Here is a 22,166-nt window from a genome sequence, read left to right as displayed (position 1 = left end):
TTCTTCTTCTTCTCCAAAGTGAAAAATATTTTTGAGGGCCTAAACATGCTCGAAAACTCACAAAACTCTGCACACACGTCAGACCTGGCGAAAGTTTACATCTGATATGGTTTTCAGAAGTGAGTGTGGCAAAATGGCTCGATAGCACCACCTATAAAATTTCAACGGAGTGCGCCTCGAGCTACGTTTCACGTACATGTACGAAACTCGGTACACACATGTAACACACCAATACCTACAAAAAAGTCTCCTGGCACAACATCCAAAACCAAACAGGAAGTCTGTTATATTGAATTTCCTGTATGATTTTTGTGCAGTTTTTGCCATTTTCAGGCCTCGTACTTTAACGAACTCCTCCTACAGTTTTAATCCGATCATCTTCAAATTTGCTGAGTGTTATCATGAGGCCTTTGCAATGCTAAATTGCGAAGATCTAGAGTTTTCATTGAGGGGCGTGTCCCTGGCGGCCTGACAAATTTCAATGTTTCTCCATGAAAAAGGAAGTTGCTGTAACTCAGGCAAACAATGTCCGATCTGCCTCAAACTTCACACGTTTGATAACAGTCCGGTCCTGAACACGTCAGTGCCCATGTTCAGTTATAGTCATAGCGCCACCTGCTGACAACAGGAAGTGACATGTTTAACACTGTTACGGACTCCTAGCAACATATTAAAAAGCGTTAGCAAGTTTTAAATAGGCTAGCAACATGCTAGAATCATGCTAAAACATGCTAGCAACACTTAGCTAAGAGCTAAAGCATGATATTAATACAAAGAAAAAGGAAATTGCTGTAACTCATGCATACAATGTCCAATCTGCCCCAAACTTAATATTCAACATGCTACAAACATAGCAAAGCATGCTAGCAACACTTAGCTAATATGCTAAAGCATGCTAATAATACAATGAAACAGGAAGTTACTGTAACTCAGGCATACAATGTCCAATCTGCCCCAAACTAAAATGTTTGATAAAAGCCCTGGTCTGAACACATGCCCATGCCCATATTCAGTTACAGTCATAGCGCCACCTGCTGGCAACAGGAAGTGACATGTTTAATACTGTTATGGATGCCTAACAACATTTTAAAAAGCATCAACACCTGTTAAATAGGGTAACAACATGTTAGAAATATGCTAAAACATGTTATTAATGCAATGAAACAGGAAGTTACTGTAACTCAGGCATGCAATGTCCAATCAGCCCCAAACTTAACATGTTTGATAAGAGTCCTGGCCTGAACACATTTACGTGTTAATATTCAGTTATAGTCATAGCGCCACCTACTGTCAACAGAAAGTGACGTTTAACACTGTGATACACTATTAGCAACACACTAAAATAAGCCATCGAGTGCTAAACTTGCTAAAAACACACTCAAACATGCTAGCAACACTTACTAAGTGCTAAAGCATGTTGTTAAAGCCATGAAACAGGAAGTTGTTGTAATGCATGCAAACAATGTCCAATCTGCCCCAAACTTCACATGTTTGATAAGAGTCCTAGCATGAAGATATCTACATGCCCATATTCAGTTATAGTCATAGCGCCACCTGCTGGCAACCGGAAGCGACATGTTTAACACTGTGATGGACTATTAAAAGCACAGCAAAATATGCCATATTGTGCTAAACATGCTAGAAACACTTACTAAGTGCTAATGCATGCTATTAATGCTATGAAAGAGGAAGTTGTTGTAACTCAGCCATACAATGTCCGACCTGCCCCAAACTTCACGTTTGATAAGAGTCCTGGCCTGAACACATCTAAAGGCCAATATTCCATTTCAATCATAGCGCCACCTGCTGGCAACTGCAAATTACTTGTTTTACACTAACTTAAACATGCAATGTCCAATTTGCACCAAACTTGACATGTTTGGCAAGAGTCCTGGCCTGAAGACATCTAAAGGCCAATATTCCATAATAGCACCACCTGGATATGTCATGGCAGCAGGATATGCCATGTCTTACACTCAAGCATGCCATGTTCAATCTGCACCAAACTTCATATGTTTGATAAAAATGCTGACCTGAAGACTGCATGACTGCATGCCAATATTCAGTTATAGGCATAGCGCCACCAGCTGGCAGCAGGAAGATTGGCACATATAAATGACTTTGACATATTCCTCCTAAATTTACTTTGTTAAAAGCATAGTGCCCACCATTCGCCACCGATCGGCGGTGAGCCCGGGTGCGAGGGCCCTTTCATCGCTGCTTGCAGCTTTAATTTCATTTGTATCTTTGTTTTAACGTATTTGTCAGTTTGTTTTACTTTGTTTCTTTGTTCATGTTCTTACTGCATCTTATCTTATGTATATAAAATAGGGCTGTCAGTTTAACACGCTAGCTTAATTAATTAGAGCCCAAGCACTGCAGTGCGAGGACCCTATTGGAATTGCTCCGTTTCTCCTTCATCTTCACCTAAGTGAAAAATATTTTTGAGGGCCTAAACATGCTCGAAAACTCAGGAAACTTTGCACAGGCGTCTGACCAGGAAGACTGTTATACTGAATTTCCTGTACGATATTTGTGCAGATTTTCGTACTTTAACGAACACCTCCTACAGTTTTAATCTGATCATCTTCAAATTTGCTGAGTGTTATCATAAGGCCTTTGAGATGCTAAATTCGAGGGGCGTGTCCCTTCAACATGCTACAAACATAGTAAAGCATGCTAGCAAAACTTAGCTAATTAGCTAAAGCATGCTAATAATACAATGAAAAAGAAAATTACTGTAACTCAGGCATGCAATGTCCGATCTGCCCCAAACTTAACATGTTTAATAAGAGTCCTGGCCTGAACACATTTACATGCCCTTATTCAGTTATAGTCATAGCGCTACCTGCTGACAACAGGAAGTGACATATTTAATACTGTTATGGATGAAACATATTAAAAGTATCAACAAGTGTTAAATAGGGCAGCAACATGCTAGAAACATGCTAAAATATGTTGATAAGAGTCCTGGCCTGAACACATTTACATACCCATATTCAGTTATAGTCAGTGATGATAGGAAGTGATGTTTAACACTGTGATACACTATTAGCAACAAGCTAAAATAATCCACTGAGTGCTAAACTTGCTAAAAACATGCTCAGACATGCTAGCAACACTTACTAAGTGCTAAAGCATGTTGTTAAAGCCATAAAACAGGAAGTTGTTGTAATTCATGCAAACAATGTTCAATCTGCCCCAAACTTCACATGTTTGATAAGAGTCCTGGCCTGAAGATTTCTACATGCCCATATTCAGTTATAGTCACCTGCTGGCAACCAGAAGTGACATGTTTAACACTGTGATGGACTATTAAAAGCACAGCAAAATATGCCATTTTGTGCTAAACATACTAGAAATATGCTAGCAGCACTTACTAAGTGCTAATGTATGCTATTAATGCCATGGAAGAGGAATTTGTTGTAACTCATGCATGCCGTGTCCAATCTGCCCCAAACTTCACTTGTTCGATAAGAGTCCTGACCTGAATGCATGTAACAGCCAATATTCCGTTATGATGATAGCACCACCTGCTGGCAACAGGAAATTACTTGTTTTACACTAACTTAAACATGCAATGTCCGATCCGCCGCAAACTTCACGTATCTTAAGGCTAAAAGTATGTAACTTGTTCTACATTTAACATGTTTACATGTTTTACATTTACATTAATGACTGACACATTCTTCCTATATTTACTATAGTAAAAGCATACTGCCCACCGCTCTCTGTTTTCCTAAAGTCACCGGTCAGCGGTGAGCCCGGGAGCGAGGGCCCTTTCATTGCTGCTTGCAGCTTTAATTAGTTATGTAATTCTGTCATCATTTACTCAGACTGTTGGTAACATGCTGTTTTGGTTACCATTTCATTATATGAACAAAATATATGAAAAAAACAACAACAAAAAAAAACAAAAAAAAAAAACAGATGTTTCTCAAATGATCTTCTTTTGTGTTCCATAGTTCACATTAGGCCATTGCAGCCTAAATGTTTGTGTAATAAATGTTATGCTGAATCAAATAAAATATTTCTTTCTTAAGCTACAATTTGTAATGTCTACTTGCTACTTTGCGATTAATTAGATGAAAAATTTTAGTTGACTGACAACCCTAATTTTATTATATATATATATATATATATATATATATATATATATATATATATATATATATATATATATATATATATATATATATATATATATATATAAGGGATGCAACAATACAGTCAGTCCACGGTTCAATACGTACCTCGGTTTTTAACCACAGTTTTCGGTTCGGTTCAGTTTGGTTCTGATAGCTTGCCACATCAAAGTGGTTTTTTGCATCTAATTAACAACAAAATACTTCTGTAAACCTCTGTACACTGGAAAAAGCGTGGATTACTACATGTCTGCTTAATATTCTTTTCAGAGAGGTATTATTTTTCTGATTTTTACGCAAAATAGGATGGGTTTCATTCATACTGGACGCCAGAGGGCGCCCTCAAGCAGAAAATAGACATATGCGTCAAAGAAGTAGCACTGATTACATTCCGTTCCAGCTTCTCTAATATGGAGAAAGGTATGGCTACTGCTGTAACTGAATAAAAACAATATATAATGTTAAACGTTTTAAATGATTTAATGTAAGGCCAATAAACACGTCTGCAGTAATATATGGTTTATCTGTGTTCTTCAAGCCATCTCGGGTATTTGAAAGTTCTTCTATTTTGTAAGCCATAATCGACATACAGTGTAGAATATATTGTCTGCCTCATTCTATGGTAAGAAGCCACATCAGATCACAAAAGGAAGTTATTTCAAATACTCGAATGCTGTGAAGTAAAAATAAGTTATAATGTTCTCTTTTGTAGGACAACAGGTATAGAAAGGCTTGTCATTGCATTTCATTAGAATGGAAGATGCTCTGCGTGTGTTGCTTTTTCAAATATAAACGGGGAGGCGCTTCCTCATTTCAGCACGTGAAATCACAGGCACACACACAGCAAATTTCGAGAGAAATAAAACAACCAGGAGAGGCAGGGCAACCTTCATAGAAGGGAAGCCGTGAGCGAAGTAGGGACAGACTCTTTCGGTGAAGCTGTGAGCGAGCTGCAGACTGAGAAATGGGAAGATCCTACCGCGTTATGCCTACTTATATAGCCAGATGGCCCCGCCCATTCTGCCGAGTTTTGTCACCAAAGGCTCATTTGCCATTTGTTTGTTTTTAACTCACTGCACGAACTAATGGCCATGCAGTTACACTGCGTTATTGAAAAGGCTTCAGTCATCGGTGAAAAAGGAGTTTTCCCCATAGCGTCTTAGCAGACGCAGTACGAGTAAAGTACTTATAGGGACATCAACATCTTTGTACTTTACTAACCTCTTACTCTGGTTATAGAAGAATTTAAGGCAAACAAGTTTTATAAAGGGAAATTAAATCAGACATTTTCTCTTTTTCTCTTCTAATCATACGATCCCAGAGTTATGAACAAAAATTTAAATTTGCTTATTTTAGCACCTCATAGCATCTCATAACACCAGTACTTAACTTGACCTTACAGGACTAAGATAAAAGTGCCTCTTTCATGATTCATTGATTTGACAGACAGACAGACAATAACAATATTAAACAACATTATCAAAAATGAAAAATAACTAGATCACATGCAATATGATGTGCACAGGTGACAATGTAAATAAAGTAAAGAAAAGTAGCCATACCCCAACAGTGCCTGCAATGAGCCTTTTAAACTGCTCCTTCTTTTTCTTCTCTCCTGCCTTTGATACAGTGGATTGTATGGTCTTCTGATCAAACTGCTCCAAGGCCTCAACATGGATATCAGGAATTTGATTCATGATGAAACGCAGCTCAGCGTATCGAGGCCTCTGTACAGAAACATCAAAATGAAAAACTCTTAAATCATCATTGATTACATTTTCTCACCAATGCGTTGAGTCACTGCCATAATCGTTTAAAGGTGCATTCAAGGTGTCAGATGCCTCACTGCCATTTATGTGGATCAGCATGATCATACCTCTGACTTAAATTTCACAGACACTAGTGATTTTTATAAAGACCATTTCGAGTATTGAAACATCATTTCAGCATGACAAAACACATTAAAGCAGGGGTGCTCAACCCTGGTCCTGGAGATTGACTTTCCTGCAGAGTTCAGCTCCAACCCTGACCAAACACACCTGAACCAGCTAATTAGAATGTCAAGGAGCACTTGATAATTACAGACAGGTGTGTTTGATTAGGGTTGGAACTAAACTCTGCAGGAAAGTCGATCTCCAGGAACAGGGTTGGGCACCCCTGCATTAAAGGGTGTGACCCGCACCACATTAAATTAATACACTTTTTATGAAAAACATAATAAATACAGTTTTTAGATTATGTGTGGATATACACCGTTAAGATGACTCAACAAAAACAATTTATATATTAAGGTGAAATAAAATTTTACATTTACACCAAACTGCTGAATGCACCTTTGCTGATGAAGTAGGGAATCATGGGAGGCCAATGATGGTAAACTATAATTAAAGACGTGATTAAATCACTCGTGTTGACTTAAAAATTCTTTAAGATATTTAAATTTCACGGGTTAAATTCAACACTCGGGTTTAATTTTATAACACTATGTATGCTGTGTGAAAATTCAGTTCAATTTTCATGTTGGTCTGAAGCAGGGGTGTCCACCCCTTAATAAACAGCGCTGGAAAAAATACGTTTCTCTGGTTTTACTAATTATAGGTATGACTTCATGCAACTCCTGACACAAACATTCAAGTAGCTTGGCTTTGTTTGATGGCTTGTGACTGTCCATTACAGGGTCTTGACCTGGTGATTCTCCATCCACACCTTGATTGAACTGGCCATTTAAGGTTTGACTCATTGTGGCCTCTCAAGGTATCCATCAGACGACCAGGTTAAAACTAAAACTTTTCTTTGCTTCTCACTGATAGAGAGCTGTTTTCTAGTTTTGCACAACTTCAGCCCTGCCCCTAGGATTCTGTTTTCGAACTGTTTTCATTGAGCACTTCACCCCAGCTGCTGTTTGGCATTCTTTTTGTAGGTTAAGATGTCATCTTATGATTGTTGAGTGACATTCGAATGAGTTGGCGGTCATCCCAGTGAAGAGTCTGCCATTTTGTTGTTCCCAATATCTGCAGCTTAACCTTGTTTTTATGAAACCCCATCTTTGAAATTTTAAGGATGGAGGCAACCTGACGTTCACTGTATCCTTTTGCCAGTAAAGCTAGAACTGTTCAACTCGTTTGGCACGGTCAGTAGTTACTGAATGCAATTACTTTTAAGGTACTACCACTATCCAGCTGGTCCTATTGCATAAGGATAGTGATGACCATAGCTGAGATTTTTATACCTTTCCTTGTTAAATAAGATTTGGTTAAGGTGATCACCTAATCAGTACATCATTAAGCAGAATGAGGTGTGCCTGTGTTGAAATTCAACAGACACTGGAATGGAATGGCTGCCATACATGTAGATTTACACGATTTAAGAAAAATTTGAAGTTGTCTCAATTTTTTCCAAGCTGTATATTTTAAGTTTATCATAGTTAATAAGAGGACAACAATGAAGTTTGTCTTTTTGTTATTGACAAACGACATGTGCTTCCCATATACCATTGAGACACATTCAAGATATCACAGCTGAGCCGGCATGACGCACTAGAGACTCATAGATGAGCAAGGCCAGCTGAGTTAGCGCAGCATTGCAGCCTTCGTGTTGCCCATGCATCTGCAGACCCTTCAGTACACTGGAGTACAGCCATGTCACAGCCTCCGGGAGCAGGTTACAGCCAAGCACCTGCAAAAGTATTCACACACACACGGTATTTTCATGAGTCAAAAGGTTCAAAAGTAAATGAGATGTGATTTTTAGAATGCAATTCTAATAATAACTGCAAACTGACAGAAATATTGTGGTGAATTGTCTATGTTAGATTAAACTTTTTACTAAGAGGGAGAGATCAGTACCTGTTTTAGCAAAGTCCAGCAAAGCACACTAGCACTCCGTTGACAGTTTATAGTGTCCTTCCAGGAAAGGGAGTTAAAACATATAGTCAGGAGAGTCATATACATATCCTAAAAAAAAGGAGGGGGGGGGGGATATTTTACTCTTCACAGAGACCTTCACCCAGACAAGTGACTGACAGCACAAAGAAATGTTTAGTGTAAAAGTTACCTCACTCTGGAGAAGGCACTTGCCCAATTCTGAGAGCTCATCAGAGGATGCATTTATTTGAATTCCCTGTGAGGAGTCCATCGACACCATCTCTTCGTCACCTAAACAGCAGATGATTTAAACAAACAAACAAACAAACAAACAAAAAAAAAAAACAGTACCAGTATGAAACAAAGCATGGTGTGTATGAAACACTACAATACAGGCTTTCTCACTTGAGGAACCTTTGCATAGCTCCCAAAACTACTGGCAGAAGTTCACGCTTTTTGGCGTGTTTGCACCGCCGGAACTAGGAAAGTATTAAGGAATTAGATTATTAGATTTAGTTTGGGGGAACTAAATTTGCTCCTACTTCAGAGTACGGTCTAAAACATGTATTTTATAAAACGGAGAGTTCCAGTCCTTGATTCCTGATTGGTTGAGCCACATTCATTGTAGGTGGGGGGGAGTGAATAACCAGTACTCTCTCCACCCTCAATATCATGAGACCCTTGAGCAAGGCACCAATGGGTTAGATGCAGAGTATAAATTCCAAATATGGGACACCATACTTGGCCACACATCATGTCCATTCCTTATATGCGGTTTTATTTTGTGAAACCTTACTACGTATATGGAATAACCGTTTTATAAAAGCAATAAGCCCCTGAAGCTGTGGTTTACAGTGAAATTATAACAGCTTTACTTTGCATCATGCCTAACAATGCCCTTTAGCTGTTATAAATTCATTGCAAACCACTGCTTCTTGGGGCCTATTGCTTTAATAGGAACTACCAGTGACATACGTGACTGGCCAAACGTATACGAAAAACCGGCTACATGTCATCATCCCAATTGGGGCAATAAACATTCATTAGCAAGACCTGGGTACAAATTTTTTTTTCAGAAACCTAAAACACTCTTGAGCAGACCTGGACAAACTCGGTCCTTGAGGGCCGAGGTCCCTGCAGAGTTTAGCTCCAACCCTGATAAAACTCACCTGTTTGTAGCTTTCTAGTAAACCTGAAGACACTGTTTAGCAAGTTCAGGTGAGTTTAATCAGGGTTGGAGCTAAACTCTGCAGGGACACCGGCCCTCCAGGACCGAGTTTGCCCAGGTCTGCTCTTGAGGGTCAGCAATAATGTTGGAAAGTGAAAACTAAATTCTTTTCTGTCATTATAGCTGTTCCTCTTGCCTTGACATTAAATCTGGAATGAAATCCATGATGTCTCTGATGTAAAGTGATCCAATTTGAATAAATGTGTCTCTTGAAGGAAGGCTATATCAGTTTTAATATTCTTAAAATGACAGAAAATCTTAGAACTCTTCATTAAGGTGGCGGGCAGTTGCATGTTATTAATATTTTTAAGGTACAGTGTATTAGGGTAATCGTGATTGTAGGAGCATGGTAGGGTGTATTGTTGCAGTGATATGTTACTATGGTTAAATGTCATGCATTTTTTAGGTGGCGCTTTACAACACACTTTATACACCCATGAATTGTCGATGAGTGTGATGTGAGTAAAAATCATCATGAACATGCCAAGCACCAAGCAAAAAAAAAAAAAAAAAATCTCACAATACTATATCATCATGATATGAAGTCCACGATACAGTATTATTGCAATATATATATATATTTTTAAAAAAGTCAAATAAAGATTTGGGGGAAAATATAAAAATTTTGTAAATTTTAAATTATTCTATCTAATGCACTTTGAGAATTCAAAATTAAGAGCTCCAACCCAGGTTCTTAACTGTTCTAAACTTCGGACAGAAAAAGACAGTGAACTGACTTGTACCTGACCTTTAAAGGAGACTCAACCCTTTTTTTATTTGTGGTATACTGTCTCAGTCTAAAGTATATTCACACTGGTGTTTTAGGAAGCCAAACAAATTAGAGTATAATAATAATAATAATAATAATCATAAGCATAACAATTTTATATTACTTTTGTTCCTATGAGAGTAATAGCCATATATTGTAAAACAAATAATTGTAAAATAAATGTTTCATAGATATATTATTTTTGCTTTACACTACAGTAGGGAAATTACAGTACTTCTTTCCTAATTGTACACTTGAAAGAGATATTTTGAATTTAGACGGCAGTAACATTACCCATTTAAACCGCTAGTTGTCAGCAATTCATCCTGCACATTTAAGCTTTTATTTTGATGGAAACAGCAGTAGAGCTTTTTTTTTTTGATGGAAAACTCCAGCTTCAGTAAAAACAGGCTTACAAAAACGCGTCTCACTACATATCTAGTGAAATGCTGTAATCATCAGCATGTGCGCCACATGCCTCAGCCCTTGTGAATTGTGTACAAGCTGTAACAATAAGTGGAGGCTTGTTCGTATGTTCATTCAATGTTTTTGAGCTTGTAAAAGGAATTTGGCGCTCATGCATCCTTTGTTAATTGAAGTGTGTCTACTTCATTGTCTGACAACTGTTTGAGGTAAGTGCTTTCATTTCTTTTGCATTTCACATTTATTGTTTGCCTGGCTGTTTCACTTTTTGATGAGGAAGGAATAGTATGTGTAGTGCAATATGGCTTTTGATCTAACTTCATTCACATTATGTCCTTTACTGGAAGCGTTTAATCGTTGCAGAAAAAAAGATTTAATAGAGATCGCAGATTTCTTTCACACTGATATTTCGAGAGATGCAAGTACACAGGTAATCAAGGAGGAGCTGTTTAGGGAGTTAGTTAAAACTGGCGTGCTGCTGTCTGACAAGGAGGCTGTTGTTGGAACGAAGTTGGAGGCTGTGGCAAAGGCTGCAGTTTTGGACTTTGATCTTAACACATAGGCCACAAATCCTTGATCCAAGCCCATGATAGCTCTTAAGGTAAAAAAAACTAGAACTGCAACTAAAGCGGGAAGAATGTGAGGCTTAGCGAATTAAGCTGTATATGGTAGAGGCAGAGAAAGCACAAGATACTTAGGTGTGCAAGCTTGAGCTGGAAGCGTTAAAGCTATGCGGATCCGCTCCATTGCTTCGCTTCAGCCCAATTTCTTCTTCACCTGTGAAAATGCCAGATGCTGTTTCTGCTCCCAACCCGAAAGGTAACTTCTCTGATTCCTCATTTGACTTAAAATGGCTCAAAGATATGTGAGCACTTCTCTTGCAAAGTAATTCTGTAGAGAAGGCGCAAGAGCTCTCTGCTGCATTACCAATCGAGCAAGCTCTAGATTACTATGCTGCAGTTTTACAAGCATACGAATCAGTGCCCGAGGCATATCGCCAGAAATTTTGTTCTGACCGGATGCCCTTGATGCAGTTACCGAAGCCGACAAAGAGCTGTTCCAACTGCCTTAACAGGGTGGAACACTCAATGTAAACCCTTAGGGCTCTGACAAAGCAGAGCAAGGGCAACTCCCGGTCCTCCTCTGAGGGAGGGAACAGAAAGTGCAATCAGCTGTGCTCTGAATGGAGAGGAGAGCACCTTGAGCATATAACCAAGCCTTGGCTTCAGGATGACCTTAGAGCCGTCGGGCCCAAATTCCAGGCAGGCAGGGCTCACAGAGAACACCTGCAGATATCCTATTTGCTTGACCGACGCTAATGCTAGAAGCAAAATAGTCTTTAGCGACAGAGCCCGATGGCTAGCAGTCGTAATGGCCCTTAGCCATGTAGGAAGTGTGGGGGAGCGAGGCGGATTCAGCCTCCTGGCCCCCCTCAAAAAAACAAACAAAAAAAAACTAACAACCAAGTTGTTCCTGCCCACCAATTGATGAGAGTTGTCTTCTGAGGCAAAGAGGTCCACCTCTGCCTTGCCAAAGATCTCCCAAATTGTCTGAACCATCTGAGGGGTGGAGCATCCACTTTTCCGAGGGAGCTTTGCTCCAAGATAGCATATCTGCTCCTTTGTTCAACCTTTCCGGCACATCCGTTGCTCTCAGTGAATGCAAGTCGTGCTGAGCCCATTCCAAGATGCGCTCTACCAGAATGAAGAAGCGCTTAGAGGAAAGACCACCCTGGTGATTTATATAAGACACCACCGCCAAGCTGTCCAAGTGGACTAAGACGTGGTGTCCCCTTAGGTCTGGCAGAAGGGTGTGAACATACTGCCAGCATCTCCAGGCAGTTGATGTGGAGGTAAACTTCCTCTTTCAACCAGTGGCAGAAAGCAGGTTTGCCATCGAACAGTGCTCCCCAACCTAAGTTGGAGGCATCTGCAAGACCATCTTCCTTCTGCAAACCATTTCCAGGAACATACCCTGTTCCATCCACTGACGGTCTTCCCAAGGTGCTAGAGCTGCTATGCAGCCCTGGTCCCCCTTGACCTGAAGGCGTCCAGGATGCCAGGCATGGGACAGAACTTGTGGTTTTAGCCAGTACTGAAGGAGCCGCATGCAAAGCAGGCCCAACCAAAAGCATTTTCTGAAACACCTTGAGAAGGCAAGAGGCTCCAACTTTGAATGAGGCCGCGAACTACTGAATGGCCAGTCATGTTCTGGCATGACTATCACTCTCATTTAGGTTGAGTCAAGAACTGTTCCCAGGAATGATATCCGTTAGCTGGGAGACAGCGTGCTCTTGGCAAAATTGACCCTGAGTGGCTAAGAAAGAAGGATCTGTAGGATAGTTACTCATCCTCCGACTGGGCCAGAATGAGCCACTCATCGAGGGAATTCAGAATGCGGATTTCCATCTGTCTCTGCGGGGAAAGAGCCTTATCCATGAACTTCATAAAAGTGTGAGGAGCTAGGGACAGTCCAAAGGGAAGGACTGTGTGGTGATAAGTCACTCCCTCGAAGATGAATTCTCAAGAATCACTGGATGTGACAGTAAGCTTCTTTCAAGTCCAGCAAACAGAACCAGTCCCCTGGGCTCACTTGCGAGAGGATATTTTTCAATGTAATAATCCTGAACAGCCATCTCATGAGGGCATGATTCAGGTGTCTGAGATCGAGGATGGCCCGTAGGCTAGAGGTCTGCGCGGGACTGTTTTTTTAGTCCCGCCCGCTCCCGCAAGGTTTTATTCCGCACCCACCCGCTCCCGCTATATATTCACTCTTTGTTCACCCGCTGCCCGCTTAGAATAATTTTCTTCCCGACCCGACCGTTCCAGCTAAATTTTTATCTGTTTCCAGAATCTCACATTCAAACCGAAAGAGAGAGATAACAAAAAAATTGTAGGTTGTACAACAATTTATTTAATTTTTATTCTTCTTGTCGAGATGCTGTTAATACGGAAAATGTGTTGCAGAAAAAAAAAAATGTAGAAAAAAAAATGTACAAATTGTAGCATATTTATTATTTTTATTCAAAATACAAATATGACATTTTTTGTCAACACAATAGCTTAGGAAAAGTGTAGCTGAAAACAAAAATTACATCTGCCATTAAATTTAAAGCAAAAGAACAAATTCGTTGGCTTGTAGCCATTACAAGTTTTAAACTAGATAAAAAAGTTTGTCAAGACAAACTTTAAGTTGGCTTGAGAAAGCCGGACCAGAAAGTTTGAAAAGTTTAAAAAGTCTGAAAAGTTTGAAAAGTTTAAAAAGTTTGAAAAGTTTGAAAAGTTAAGAAGTTTGAAAAGTTTAAATAGTTTAAGAAGTTTTAAGTTTGGATGGTTTTCAGTCTGATATATTTAGAAGTTTTAAAGTTTGAATGTAGTCTGTCAGATAAATAGATAGATAGTATTGGTCAGATTGTCAATCGACGGAAAGATAGAGGATTCTAACATTATTACCAAGTTACTAGCATGTTGCTAGCATGTTTCTAGCATGACTAGCATTTCACTAGCATGTTTCTAACATGATTAGCATGTCGTTAGCATGTTCCTAGCATGATTAGCAAAGTTGCTAGCATGTTTCTAACATGATTAGCAAAGTTGCTAGCATGTTTCTAGCATGACTAGCATGTCACTAGCATGTTTCTAACATGATTAGCATGTCGCTAGCATGTTTCTAGCATGATTAGCAAAGTTGCTAGCATGTTTCTAACATGATTAGCATGTCGCTAGCATGTCTCTAGCATGACTAGCATGTCGATAGCATGTTTCGATCATGATTAGCATGTCACTAGCATGGTGCTATCATGATTAGCAAAGTTGCTAGCATGTTTCTAACATGATTAGCAAAGTTGCTAGCATGTTTCTAACATGATTAGCAAAGTTGCTGGCATGTTTCTAGCATGACTAGCATGTCACTAGCATGTTTCTAACGTGATTAGCATGTCGCTAGCATGTTTCTAACATGACTAGCATGTCGCTAGCATGTTTCTAGCATGATTAGCATGTCGCTAACATGTTTTTTAGCATTACTAGCATACTAGCATGCTAACAAAGCATGTTTCTAACATGATTAGCATGTCGCTAGCATGTTTTTTAGCATTACTAGCATGTCGCTAGCATGTTTTTTAGCATTACTAGCATGTCGCTAGCATGTTTCTAACATGATTAGCATGTCGCTAGCATGTTTCTAGATAGATAGATAGATAGATAGATAGATAAGGTTAGATGATAGATAGATAGATAAGTTTAGATGATAGATAGATAGATAGATAGATAGATAGATAGATAAGGTTAGATGATAGATAGATAGATAAGTTTAGATAGATAGATAGATAGATAGATAGATAGATAGATAAGGTTAGATGATAGATAGATAGATAGATAGATAGATAGATAAGGTTAGATGATAGATAGATAGATAGATAGATAGAATGATAGATAGATAAGGTTAGATGATAGATAGATAGATAGATAGATAGATAGATAGATAGATAGATAGATAGATAGGTTAGATGATAGATAGATAGATAGATAGAAGTTTAGATGATAGATAGATAGATAGATAGATAGATAGATAGATAGAATGATAGATAGATAGATAAGGTTAGATGATAGATAGATAGATAGATAGATAGATAGATAGATAGATAGATAGATAAATAGATAGATAGATAGATAGATAGGTTGATAGATAGACAGATAAGTTTAGATGATAGATAGATAGATAGATAGATAGATAAGGTTTGAAGATAGATAGATAGATAGATAGATAGATAGATAAGGTTTGAAGATAGATAGATAGATAGATAGATTAGTTATTAGTTAGAAAGAACATAGATATCTTAAAGCTTAATTGAGTATCTATGGCTTCTAGCAGTTTACATTAAACATAGTTCAAACAGACATGGACTTTTGGTCAATGAAAGTCTATGGGACTTTTTATGATTTTTAATATTAATTTTTAAGAAAACCGTAACTCAAACCAGTCTGAAAAGATATAGCACACTAAGTCAGAACAGTATGAAGATCTGACCCGAGTTTGGAGTATGTAGCTTGAACGGTCTAGGAGGAGTAGGTGTCCAAAAAATTTGCGGCCAGAAAAATAAGAAGAAGAATAATAATAAGTTTAAATAGGATTTCAGTAAGTTGGCTTTCCCAAGCCAACTTAATTAAATCACTTTTAACCTAACAATTTAACGAAAAAATGTTCCGACGTCGATTTCAACGTCTCTCCTACAAAAGAAAATATATAAATACAGCAATAATAACTAGTAATAAATTAAATTATATTTCAAAATTGTAAGCCATTAATGAAATTAATGAAAACCTTTACTTACTTGCAAAATCACCTTTTCCAAATTATTTTAAATTCATTTAAATTTAAATTAATTATTTTATTTATTTGCATGCAGCGCGTGCATAACAGTCATGAGCGCAAGCCGTACAGGTGCTCGATAAGAATGAGTAAAGCGCAGATATGCTGTTCAGAAAGGAAGTCGGGAATGGTATATTATTAGACCGCCCGCTCCCGTCCAAATTACACCAGAGTTACCGACTGCTACCGCGTTTTGTTTGTAAATTTATTCCCGCGTAGCAAAAAATCTGGTCGGGTCCCGCGGGAGAGCCGCGGGAATGCAGATCTCTACCGTAGGCCACCATCCCTCATGGGGACTTCAAGCAAATTGAAGTGTATAGCCTCGTTTTATTATCCCCAAAACTTAGTCTGACACTCCGGGGATGGCCTGCCAGGCCTAGGCACACGTGACAAGGGGTTGGATTAATTCGAGTGGGTGGTCGCCGTACTGAGACCCCACACTGGTGATAAACAGAAGAGGAAAATTGCTCTCCTTTGAAAACACTAAGTTTTATTTGCTTACTATCACAGCGGATAGTTGTGTGATTGCATGAATGGGCCCAGTATTCACAACATACAGGGTGCTCTCAAAAATTGCTTCGCTAGACTTAATGTTCTCGTAGCGAGAGCAGTCATCCCTGTGCGTGCTGCCTCAGCGTGGGCATGGCCCAGATGCGTCCAATCTGAAGCTGTCAGTGGAAATAATCATTAGTGGCAGCAATCAAACCGCTCATTATAAGAGGGGTATAAATACACTGGAAGATCAAAAAGTGCTGCGTGCATTCTCTCAGATCTGCTCATAGTGGACAAGGGGAGGGGCAGGGCTGACTTCATTGAGAAGACGAGCCGCGAGCAAAGCCCACACTACAGGAGCATTCAAATATGAAGGTGTCAGCGATACAGAACCATAGGTGACAGCGTTCTGCTCTGATCCACTGAGAAGGATTGAGCCGCTCGGGCCGCCTCTCATGAGCGAAACAGGGATAGACCGCTCTAGTAACAAAAGCAGCTTGCCTCTGTGAGCGCAACTTCAGCGACACACACACTGCTCCAATCTGCCTAGGAGGATTAAACCGCTTGGTGTAACGAGGGGTGCTGATCCTCGCGTGTAACGCACCGTGGTAGATCAAGTGAAGCACGCAGGATGTGTGTTGGCATGAAAATGCTCAAGTCTGATTGCTCAACTCACAAGCTCGCCGTTGCTTCCTCCGAGTTAACTGAAAGGAGAGAAATATGAGAGTGGTGGAGGCGGGGCCGCCTTCTACGAGCAAACAGGGGCAAACTGCTTTCGTAGTCCCACATCCCGTCTCCCTTGGTGACACACACACACACACAAATGAGAAGCTGTCAGTGGCAGTGTTCTGCTCTGATCTCCCTGACTGAGAGGAGAAATGGAAGAGCGACGATGCGTTATTGAAGATGGTCCATGAGCAGAGAAGAGCGAGACTCATACTCTCAGTGAAAGCATTCAGTCTCAGTGAGTGTGCACTCACTGCCCTTCTGCATCGGGCAGGGTCCTGCACAAGCCACACTCGCCGCGTGACATTTGCAACAACACACATGGGTTTCACTTCATAGAGATCAATAAAAATGATTCAGTGCACTGAACAGTGCTGACGCCAGTCATGGGAAATCCCTTTAAGCACTGAAAAGATAATACAACAAAGATTTCATCTTCTGACAACTGATTTGTTTCATGATTACATGACCTGTAGAACGACAGGTAATCATACACCCACAGCTCCTCTGTCACTGTCAGCTGTCTCTCTGTGTGTGCCTGTGTGTGTAACTGCATGAGCCACAACTAAAATATCTGTGAAATTAATTTTTACGTAAACCAACACCCATATATACACAATGGACAATATACAAAAACTTATCACATGATATACGGACATGACTGTGATTAGTCAATTTAGTAATTATCAGGGCAGGCCTACCTTTCCATATTGTTGAAACTTGCAATTGCAGTTATTTGCGTAATTATCTTCTTTGCATGAATTGTGCACTGTTTTGAGGTGTATGTGTGGCAGTCAGTCACCGCACCGGCGTGGATACTGTACTGAAGAATCACAGATTCTAAGTCTTGGAAATATGACCTAAATAAGAATTTTCACTTGTGCCACAACCATTTATCTTTCCTCAGAAATGAACTTTCTCAATGATACATTTAAAATAATAGTAGTTTAAATATCACATTTTGAATATAGATACACTATATTGCCAAAAGTATTCGTTCACCCATCCAAATAATCAGAATCAGGTGTTCCAATCACTTCCATGGCCACAGGTGTATAAAATCAAGCACCTAGGCATGCAGACTGTTTTTACAAACACTTGTGAAAGAATGGGTCACTCTCAGGAGCTCAGTGAATTCCAGCGTGGAACTGTGATAGGATGCCACCTGTGCAACAAGTCCAGTCGTGAAATTTCCTCGCTTCTAAATATTCCACAGTCAACTGTCAGCTGTATTATAAGAACGTGGAAGCATTTGGGAACGACAGCAACTCAGCCACAAAGTGGTAGGCCAAGTAAACTGACGGAGCGGGGTCAGCGGATGCTGAGGCGCATAGTGCGAAGAGGTCGCCAACTTTCTGCAGTGTCAATCGCTACAAACCTCCAAACTTCATGTGGCCTTCAGATTAGCTCAAGAACAGTGTGCAGAGAGCTTCATGGAATGGGTTTCCATGGCCAAGCAGCTGCATCCAAGCCTTACATCACCAAGTGCAATGCAAAGCGTCGGATGCAGTGGTGTAAAGCACGCCGCCACTGGACTCTAGAGCAGTAGAGACGTGTTCTCTGGAGTGATGAATCGCGCTTCTCTATCTGGCAATCTGATGGACGTGTCTGGGTTTGGCGGTTGCCAGGAGAACGGTACTTGTCTGACTGCATTGTGCCAAGTTTGGTGGAGGGGGGATTATGGTGTGAGGTTGTTTTTCAGGAGCTGGGCTTGGCCCCTTAGTTCCAGTGAATAGAACTCTGAATGCTTCAGCATACCAAGACATTTTGGACAATTCCATGCCCCCAACTTTGTGGGAACAGTTTGGAGCTGGCCCCTTCCTCTTCCAACATGAGTCCTGACAGAACACTTTTGAGATGAATTAGAGCGGAGACTGCGAGTCAAGGCAGGTGAGCGAATACTTTTGGCAATATAGTGTATATGAAATGAAGATGCTACTTTTAATTATGAAATCAAAAACGCCAGCAGGTGGTGGCAAATCACTGTTTTAATGAGAGACTAAATGCATTCATTTAAATGGATCATTCAAATCAGTTGATTCATTCATGAACAAGCAAGAATGCATCACTGAATCACTCAACTGATTCGTTCATTCAGCTGCTGATTGTTCAAAGTTAGCCGATGAACAGGGCCGATAGTATGCTGTCAATCAAAAGGTGGCAGAAAAACGTCTCAGACTGCAACTCATACTGTGAGTGAAGAAAATCTTTGCTGAATAAGGCATTAACAGTTAAAAATAATGACATTAAAGCATTAAAGCTAACTTAGAAAAACGCCTGAACCATTTTTTTTTGTTCGTTAAATATGTTTTTTTTGTTTTTGTTTGTTTGTTTTAAGTAACGACCAAATGGCCAATCGGAAGAGTGATCAGTCCTGACTTGCCTAAAATAAAATCTATAGATATAAAACAGTTCAAGTATAAAACAATGTTAGTTTAAACGTTAAACCTAGATAAATTTGTGCTATTAGGCATATATCCAATCATTTGTGCAGAGAGTGGAAGCTAAAGCCGCTTTGCAGGACATGGAGGTGCCAGCACGATCACTTGCATTTTTCAGTGGAAACTATTTAAAATATTCTGTCATTTTTGCTCATAAAGGTAAGAGTAATACATCACTCAGAACTGTAAAGGGTCTACTTTTATTTGTGTGCTCTCACAATAACCAACAAAATGTCGCAAATGGTGATTTTATAAAGAATACATGATGCGCTTTCTGTCGACTCAACAGGAGCGCTTCACAAAAATGAACTGTAACTCAGTGAATACATACCTCACAGACATGGTACATATATCAATAGAAAGCTTTAAATCAGTACTTAACGAAATATAATATAATATAAATATATATATAAAATATAATAATAATAATAATAATAATAATAATAATAATAATAATAAAAAAAAAAAAATCGAAAACAAGATGCATTTCTCTCTAAAGGCGTGTCCAAAGAGGAGATGGTGAGTCAGAACCGGCAACCTCATCCTTGCTACACTGACTCAGAAAACACTAGTTTATTAATAAATAATTAAAAAAATCTCCATATTATTTCTCCCTGACACATTCTTGGCAATAACTTTTGCTAGTGCTTTGCAATAGGCTAAAGCTTGCCGCTTGAATGTGCGTTTGAGCTGCTGCTGACAGAGACACTAAACACCTTCCGAGCCGGTTTTGAAAGTGAAAGCGAAAATGAAGTCTCATGTTGTTTCCACCAGTGTGGATTCGATGTTAATTGAAAAGTACAAGAACAATAAAACAGTATACAAAATACCTTGTATAATGTTAATTAACATAAAGGAATAAGGCATGGCATATAGGCTACACCATAATGAGAGATAAACAGCAAGGACAAAACCAACATTTTCACCTTCTCTGGTTCTTTTAATTTACTTTGCTTGAAAACCAAATCCTCTGTGCCGTCCGCCATTGTTTCCTCAGTATTCGCCTCATTTTGCTGCTGCTGCTGACGCAGCGAGTATAAACCAGGCTCCGCTCCCAAAGAGCTGGCACTGAAAGCTCACTGTCTTCACATGATCAGAGAAATCTGACTTGGCTGCACTGAGCCTGGGCTCTGCACAAATGCAACCACGTAAAATTTTAACTTGCACATTCTCAAAAATTGTTTCCTTAAGAAAATCAAACTATCGGTATCAGTATTGGCCAATATCATTCAAAATAATCGGCTGTCGTATCGGCAGCGAATATCAGTATCGGTGCATCTCTAGTAAAGATGCATTTCTCTCTAAAGGCGAGTCAGGATCGACAACTCATCCTTGCGACACTGACTCAGAAAACACTAGTTTATTAATAACTAATTCATAAATCTCCTTACTATTTCCCCCCGACACATTCATGGTAATAACTTTTGCCGGTGCTTTGCGGCAAGCTTTAGCCTACTGCATGCGCTTGAACGCGGAACTGTTTCAGCTGCGCTAAAGGCGTGCTCGCTGCTGCTGACTGAGACACTAAAAGCCTTCAGAGTCGGTCTGTAAGGTGAAAGCAAAAGTGAAGTCTCGTGTTGTTTCCCCAGTGCGGATTTTTTTTTTTTTTCATCACCATATTTGGTGGATGTCTAAAATATAAACGGATATATTTCAAGTGACAAGGCAAAAAGACACGGGAAATCTGGAAGGCAGCATGCACATTTATGGTTAAAAATGAAAGACCATCAACTGACACTTAAAACAGGAAGCATCGCCAGATTCGTCCACAGTTTAGTAAACGTTGGCAACCTATGTAAGTTATTCTTGACTGCACTGTATTGACTGTCTTGGTGCGTGACAATAAGGCAAGGCATTGATTCCATGCTTATCCGAAAAAGATTTTTTTCTTTTGCTTTTTTTCCCCCTTTTTTTTTTTTCTTGCCCCCCTGACTCAAGAGTCAAATGTTGCCCATGCGTACGGGTATAAGGTTTTTTTTATTTATTTTTTTTTTTTATTACATTATATAAGTTCATGATTTAGAGCCAAAAATCTGAACTTTGTGAAATTATTCTATGACACATGCATGACATTCTCTTTCATTAGGTGGCCTTTAGGTTTCATTGGCTACTGCTGTAAACAAAACAGCGCTGCACTTAATTTATAAGCTACCATTCTTCTCTTTGCATCAGTGCTAATTTTTTCACTCATACTAGGGCCATTTTGCTATATATATTGGATTTTGGGTGCATTAGGTGCAAGAGAATCATCACTAATCAATAAAAAAACTGTGATTTTCGTGGCACAATTCCATATTGTTTTCAGTCATTAGGGACGTACTTGACTATGTTTTGAGAAGCAAACGCCAGTGAATTTAAACGTTTGAAACTGTTAGTTATAAACATGAGATTTTATAACCACTTTAATTTTGTAGCATTTGGGCCAATCAGACTCACACTTGTTAATTAGATTTACCAAATCAATTACTCCTTAGATTAACAAACAATCACAGTCCCCCTCACCCAGTCCACCACACTGGGCGCTGGGATGTCTCCAATGGCCCACCAGGCCTCTGGTTACTATGGCAACCAGGACACCTCTGCCTGACTTTACGACCTAAAGTATAAAAGTATAAAGTATCTCTCTATAAGTAAAGAGAATCTCCCCCTACTTAATTCTCTCTAAAACAGACACATACTGCTATAGTAAATTACTTCTTTCATTAATTC

General features: G+C 39.4%; 1 protein-coding gene across 1 annotated transcript in view; it reads right to left on the bottom strand.

The window, feature by feature from the left end:
* Positions 1-4,239: 4,239 nt before the first annotated feature.
* Positions 4,240-22,166, bottom strand: part of LOC127175575 (exportin-5) — a 111,423-nt gene continuing 93,496 nt past the window's right edge. The window contains exons 29-32 of the mRNA XM_051126726.1: positions 8,199-8,299; positions 7,991-8,098; positions 7,683-7,820; positions 4,240-5,872 (exon numbers count right to left, since the gene is read on the bottom strand). Coding sequence (XP_050982683.1) covers positions 5,642-5,872; positions 7,683-7,820; positions 7,991-8,098; positions 8,199-8,299 — 578 coding nt within the window. The 3' untranslated portion in view covers positions 4,240-5,641. The remainder of the gene's footprint in view (positions 5,873-7,682; positions 7,821-7,990; positions 8,099-8,198; positions 8,300-22,166) is intronic.

This window comes from Labeo rohita, chromosome 13, assembly GCF_022985175.1.
Source record: "Labeo rohita strain BAU-BD-2019 chromosome 13, IGBB_LRoh.1.0, whole genome shotgun sequence".
NCBI lineage: Eukaryota > Metazoa > Chordata > Actinopteri > Cypriniformes > Cyprinidae > Labeo > Labeo rohita.
The sequence above is the reverse complement of the archived record's forward strand: the minus strand, read 5'-3'. Positions and strand labels throughout refer to the sequence as shown.